The sequence below is a fragment of the Notolepis coatsorum genome (genome assembly GCF_963971535.1).
Source record: "Notolepis coatsorum genome assembly, chromosome: 8".
Lineage (NCBI taxonomy): Eukaryota > Metazoa > Chordata > Actinopteri > Aulopiformes > Paralepididae > Notolepis > Notolepis coatsorum.
The window spans coordinates 118393133-118400337 of NC_140172.1; the positions used below are offsets into that span (position 1 = coordinate 118393133).

General features: G+C 43.9%; 1 protein-coding gene across 1 annotated transcript; it reads left to right on the forward strand.

Annotated features, from left to right (window-relative positions):
• Window positions 1-340: 340 nt before the first annotated feature.
• Window positions 341-7205, forward strand: cdkn2aipnl (CDKN2A interacting protein N-terminal like; the record flags this gene model as incomplete). The annotated part of the gene is made up of 3 exons (XM_084320507.1): window positions 341-572; window positions 1486-1591; window positions 7167-7205. Exons 1-3 carry the CDS (start codon window positions 361-363, stop codon window positions 7203-7205), a joined length of 357 nt encoding a protein of 118 aa, XP_084176633.1. The 5' UTR covers window positions 341-360.

Sequence of the window (7205 nt, forward strand, 5' to 3'; positions counted from 1 at the left end):
CAAAAAATATAAATAAATTCAATTGCTTTTAAAAACCCAATGCTGTTCTAATCAAATCAATTTATATATATTTTTCTGTTCGGCTACAACCATTTACATCTATAAATTTGTTACGTTCACGCCTCATGATATATCTGACAAATTAACATCACATTTTCACCAAATTAGTTTGAGCCATTTAGAAATGATCTCCCACTATCCTTGAAAACCCAGCATTAGGATATCAAAGCAAATGCTATTCGCGGGTTAACCACAGCGTGGCACTGTTCTAAATAAACGCGGTCCTCATATTTCAACCGGATATGTCGTCGAGAAGTTGACTTCCTGTGTTTGTGTTCTCCGGTCGTAGAAGAAACAATCATGGCTGACTTGGATATCCAGGAGTTCATTGAACAAAACAGGGCATTGGCTGATCAAGTAGAAACGTTTCGGGGTATATCAGAGAGTGATAAACACTGGCACGCCAGGAGGGAATTCATACTTCGTAATATAAACGACTACGAAGACCCACATGTGGATCAACTACTCGCTCTGTCTATGGTTTGGGCGAACAACGTGTTCCTTGGATGTCGGTGCGTAACTGAAACCATCATGTCGATATCTATCTTCACTCGAGCGCCCTGAGTGTCTAGAAAAGCGCTATATAAATGTAATGAATTATTATTATTGAAATTAATTATAATACAAGTTCAGGGGGGGGCAAGCGTTGACTAACGTTACTATTCTCTCTAAATAAAATGCACCTGGTGGACATTTTACAGCCTCCAAAATATTTAGGGGCAATAAGCCTAGTTACTGTAAATTAAAGAGTTTTGTTCCCCACATAAAACCCACATAATTATGCAAATGTTGAGGCATTTGCTCCAAACTATTAAATTTTTGGGTCACTTTGATCCATCTCATGGAATCGTGGGGCCGGGTCTATGGATACAAAATCATCACTTTGAATGAATTAAAACTTTATTTAACAGATTGCAGAATGGGTACAATACAGTACGGCTCAATACACACAATTGTTAAGGGGATGCAGACCAGAGAAAGACTTTTGTCTTGTTTACATCAGGGTCCCCCATTTTCAATTCATAGTGACATTTATGACATACACAACATACATGACATTTATGGCATCGGGACATACATGACATACAGGTATATAGTACTGTTACATTTGTGACATTTACGATATGCAAATATACAGTACTGTTACCCATAGATCCTAACAGAGAATATATACATACGTGGGGAGGAGACTGTACATTAGGAGGGGGTGGCCGGGTGGGTGGGAGAGAAATATACATACGGTGGGGAGGAGACTCTACATTAGGAGGGGGTGGAGGTTCAAGAAAAATACGACATTGATAGTGTTTAGGGTCACAAACAAGTTTTATGTGGAACTTCGAGGAAGGAATTGTTACTTATTGACAATAAATTTACTTCAATACGTTTTTTGACCCATGTTATGCATTGTGTGTTGTTTGATCTCAGGTACGGTACTGAGATGCTAGACAGAGTGAAAGACATGGCTCAAGGTATCGTGGTGGTGGATGCACCGGTCTTCAAAACAAGAGATGAGATCATGAAAAAGCAACAGGTAAGAAGAGTAATACAGGTACACCCCCTCCTCTCAATTCTATTCAAACAGTTTTATTTGCATGCATGGGAAGATACCAGTGTTGCAAATCAAACTTTTATTGAAATTGCAACGTGGCCTCATTTAATTTAATAAAATCCGGAGGCTGCAATATTTGATCCACTAAATGAATGATTGTGTGTTGCTGCAGAGAAGTCCTAGCCTATGAATTATATTCCACGCACTTAAGGAACATTTTAGTTTGGTGCAGACCCCTGCAAAAATCACACCATTATCAATAGAATACATTTATTTTTTACATAAAAGAAAATCATGATGCAAAAATATAATTAGCTTCAATGTCGTGAATCCTGTCACAATTGCAATAAAATAGTCAAAAGCAAAATCCCCCCCATTTTTTTTATATCTACTTTTTCTCCCCATTTTTATATTTTTCTCCGTCCCCAATTTCCTTATCGTCCAATTCTACCCTCCCCTGTCTCGAACATTGTTAGGCCATGCCTCCCACAAGCTGGCTGCAATGTGGACGAAGCCTTGCATCACGTGTCCCCTCCGGTACTCGAGGAGGCAGCCGTCGCATCTTTGCAGGCGCACCAACCGACCTGTAGGAGTCGCTGTCCACAACGTCCGATCCCCACCCACCAGCTTCCCACCCCCTAATACTGCCAATTGTATTAGTATGAACGACCAGCCAAGCTGGTAGCAACGCCGAGAGCTGGGCTCGAACCCAGCATCTCCTGCGTTGGTGGCCTTGCCCACTGCGCCACCTAGCCCCCCCCCCCCCCCCCCCCTAAATTGTTCAGCTAAAATGTAACTGGTGTCGAAGGGATACAGGAGATTTCAGGAAGTGCTACAACACTACATATAGTCACTCATGGTTCTGTACCCGGCCCACTCCTCTTCATCATCTACATTCTCCCTCTACATTCTCCCTCTCCATCAGATTCTCCCAACATTTCAACCTGGACTTTCACTGCTATGCTGATGATACTCCGATATACCACAGCACCAAATCCCCCCCACAACCCACCCTCTCTCACATCCACTCCTGTCTGTAGTGTCTACAATAAAAGTCTGGATGCAGCAACATTTCTTCAAACTCAACAGCGACATAACGGAACAGTACCCACCCCTCCCAGGCACACAACCTTGGCATGATCCTCAAACCCGCCCTCTCCCTTGGGCCTCGACCGTCACATCCTTCTACCACCCCCAAAATATTTCCATCCCCATCACACCCTGCAGCTGAAACATTCATCCTGTCTTGACTATTGCAATTCACACCTCTTCTATATCAGTTCCTATCAACAGGCTCCAAGTGGTCCAGAATGCATATTTTACTTTTGTGTTCTAGAAAATCTCCTTTATTATTATTATTGTTGGCAAATTGCTGCAAAGCAAAAGTAACCATAATCTAAAAGAAGCTAAAAGAGATGTATTCCATCTAGCAACCGCCATGTTTCACATACTGTGTGTAAAGACCAAAACCGCATGAGTGATATAAATGATATATGTAATGCATGATGACAGTAAGTGAAAATACATATACATAATTAATATATAATGTTCTCTCTCTCTCTCTCTCTCTCTCTCTCTCACCACAGGGTCGATGACTTGGCCTCTAAATGGATTGACTCTTCCTTCCTAGTTGTAATGGATCAATAAGAACTGATCAGCAATGTGAATGAATACTTTTTGATACAACATTTTGTGGTTACACAATTCATTAATACACAGACAATACACCCACCCTACCCACATACACACAAATCCCTAAACACACACAAATTTTTTCAATCAATTCAATCAAAGTGTTGGACTAAGCCTAGCCTACTATGGTTCTTAACATTGTCTTTCTTTTTTTCTTTTCTTGCTAATGTCATGTTAAGTAAAACCTCTTATGACACCCATTTTATACATTAATAAAAACCATTTGAATTCAATAGCCTTGGTGTGATTGTCTTGAACTATAGTGAAACTCGACCAAATCCAATCCAGTGTTCTCCGCAGGTTGCCGGGTCTTCATGCGGTGGTCACTGGGTTGAGAGATGAGGGTTGAACTGTTACTACTCTGCTGTTGTGAAGGCATGGAGGAGAGCTGCTTGTCTGAACGCTGGGAGCCATTCAGGTCCAGAAGACAAAGGGGCAAGCACTGAGAATTTACCTGTGGGGGTGGGGTCTTGCTAGGTGGGTGGGGGTGGGGTCTTCATGGGTGGGCCACCCAAGTAAATCAGTGGGAAATACTGTGGGTATGAAGTGACAAACATACTGTACACCTTACATTGCATATTATCTTTTAGTCCTGGAAAACCTGCCCACGAAGTAACTACCACACCCACCGTCAGGACAGCCGAAACCTGCCCACAAAGTAACTATCACACCCACCAGTCAGGACAGCTGAAACCTGCCCACGAAGTAACTACCACAGTCAGGACAGCTGAAACCTGCCCACGAAGTAACTACCACACCCACAGTCAGGACAGCCGAAACCTGCCCACGAAGTAACTACCACACCCACAGTCAGGACAGCCGAAACCTGCCCACGAAGTAACTACCACACCCACAGTCAGGACAGCCGAAACCTGCCCACGAAGTAACTACCACACCCACCAGTCAGGACAGCCGAAACCTGCCCATGAAGTAACTACCACACCCACCAGGGGCGGATTTAGGATTGTAGGAGATCCGGGGCTTAGCCCAGATAGGTGCCCACGTTAGCGTCCGGGGCTTAGCCCAGATAGGTGCCCACGTTAGCGGGCACGGATTTTTTTTTACTTCGACACCACAACCTTTAACTTATACCACCACCTTAAAGCAGACAAAAGGCACTAGAGAACACTTAAATTCACACCCTTTAATTAATGAAGCAAACTATAATAATTTATAATAATAATAATAATAATAATAATACACTGTATAGCACTTTTCATACAAGAATTGCAGCTCAAAGTGCTTCACAGCAGTACAAAAAGATGAGCACAACATTGGCAGATCAAGAGCAATGCATAAAGTGTAGACATAAAGTATAAAATAGATAGCAGTAAAATAGACAAAGTCAAGGTAAGACATAGAACATTAAATCACATCGTTTTTCATATTAGGATCTAAGATCTAGGGTTAACTCGCCGAACGTTGAGTGCCAGGACCCCCGAAAACCAAAGTATAGTCGGGTTTTCATCGTTGTTTCTTTTATTCGATATTTCCATTCATAAAGACATGCCGGCAGCCTGTGTTATCACTGGGGATGGGTCTGAGATCTCAAAAGCTATGTTTCTAAGGTGGAAGAATTATGTTTTTGTCAACTTGTTGATTGTGATTTAAAGCTTAGGTCTGAGTCTACCATAACACCAAGACTTAACTCACTCAAATACAGTTAGCAGCTGGATAGACTACAGATGGAAATTAGCTTCTGCTAAATCTGGTGCAAACATATTTTCATGTAACAATGATTAATTGTCCAAAAAAAAAAAAAATATAATATTTTTTTTTCTTTTGAAAATAGATTCGGGGCTTTTCAGAAAACATTCAGGGCTTGAGCCCAAGTAGCCACCCCCTAGCCCCGCCCCTGACACCCACCACAGTCAGGACAGCTGAAACCTGCCCACGAAGTAACTACCACACCCACCACAGTCAGGACAGCCGAAACCTGCCCACGAAGTAACTACCACACCCACCACAGTCAGGACAGCCGAAACCTGCCCACGAAGTAACTACCACACCCACCAGTCAGGACAGCCGAAACCTGCCCACGAAGTAACTACTACACCCACCAGTCAGGACAGCCGAAACCTGCACACAAAGTAACTACCACACCCACCACAGTCAGGACAGCCGAAACCTGCCCACGAAGTAACTACCACACCCACAGTCAGGACAGCCGAAACCTGCCACGAAGTAACTACCACACCCACCAGTCAGTACAGCCGAAACCCTCCCACGAATTAACTACCACACCCACCAGTCAGGACAGCCGAAACCCTCCCACGAATTAACTACCACACCCACCAGTCAGGACAGCCGAAACCTGCCCAATTTTCCACCGTCGACTAAAACACTTCAATCAATATCTTAAAAAAAATAATTCATACTGTGTACTATTATGCACTTTGCTACGAGGTAATCTACCATGCCTATATTACTACCTACTATGCTAATATGTTGTCTATACTACTATGCACTCAAGTTCGACGAACAATGTTACTTACCCTTAGCTGCCAGAGTTGTACCCTTCCTCCTGACTTGTACAGAACTTTGGATAAAAGCATCAGCTAAATGGTACACTTTACAATGTGTTACCCATTCACTCACACACCGACGGCAGAGGCAACCATGCAAGGTAGTAAAGGTACCAACCTGCTCATCGGTAGCTGTTAGAATAGAATAGAATACTTTTAATTGTCATTGCACAGTATACAACGAAATTTCAGGGGAGCTCCCACAGACCGTAGTACATACATATATACATACATGAACACATAACACTGTACATAACAGAATATTTTAAATAATAAAGTGCATAATGGGTGGTAATCAGAGATTATCAAGTGCAGTGGTAAGTGCATGCATGGTGCACGTGAGGGGACAGTCAATGAGTATTTAACAGTCTAACTGCTTGGGGGGAAAAGCTGTTCTTAAATCTTGTACTCTTGGCATGTATGGACCGGTATCTCCTTCTTGAGGGAAGGAGTTGGAAGAGGTGATGTGCTGGGTGCGACTGGTCCTTGATAATACATTTGGAGCGGTGGAGGCAGCGGGAGGTGAAGACGGAGGTGATGTTTGGTAGAGGAGTCCCGACGATCCTGCCTGCCGCCTTCACCACCCTCTGTAGAGCCTCTTGCTCTGCCTTTGTGCAGCTGGAGAACCACACAGACACACCGTAGGTCAGCACACTCTCAACCGCACAATGGTAAAAGTTGACAAGGAGATTTCGTGGCAGGCCAGCCTGCTTCAGCTTCCTTAGATAGTATAGGCGTTGCTGGGCTTTCCCGATCACTGAGGCGGTGTTGGTGCTCCAAGACAGGGTCTCACTCACACTGAGACCCAGGAACTTGAACTCAGTGACCCTCTCCACTACCTCGTTGTTGATGAGCAGGGGGGAGTGGTCAGGCCTTGATCTTCTAAAATCCACTATTATCTCTCTTGTTTTCTTTATATTGAGCGCCAGGTTGTTATTGTCACACCAGGCTATAAGGTCCTCCACCTCCCTCCTGTAGGCAGACTCATTGTTGTTTGTTATGAGACCCACAACTGTGGTATCGTCTGCGAACTTGATGATGTAATTGGAGGGGTAGGAGGGGGAACAGTCATGTGTGAGCAGGGTGTACAGTAATGGGCTGAGTACGCAACCCTGCGGGGCGCCGGTGCTGAGAGACAGGGTGGACGAGGTGTAGTTGCCCAGTCTGACGGCTTGTGTGCGGTTTGTGAGGAAGTCCAGCACCCAGTTACACAGTGTATTACACAGACCCAGGGTTTGGAGTTTACTGATGAGTTTACGGGGGAGTATGGTGTTGAAGGCAGAGCTATAGTCGACAAAGAGCATTCTTACGTAGGTGTTTTTCTTCTCTAGGTGTTCTAGGGCGGTATGAAGCACAATGGCTATAGCATCTTCAGTTGA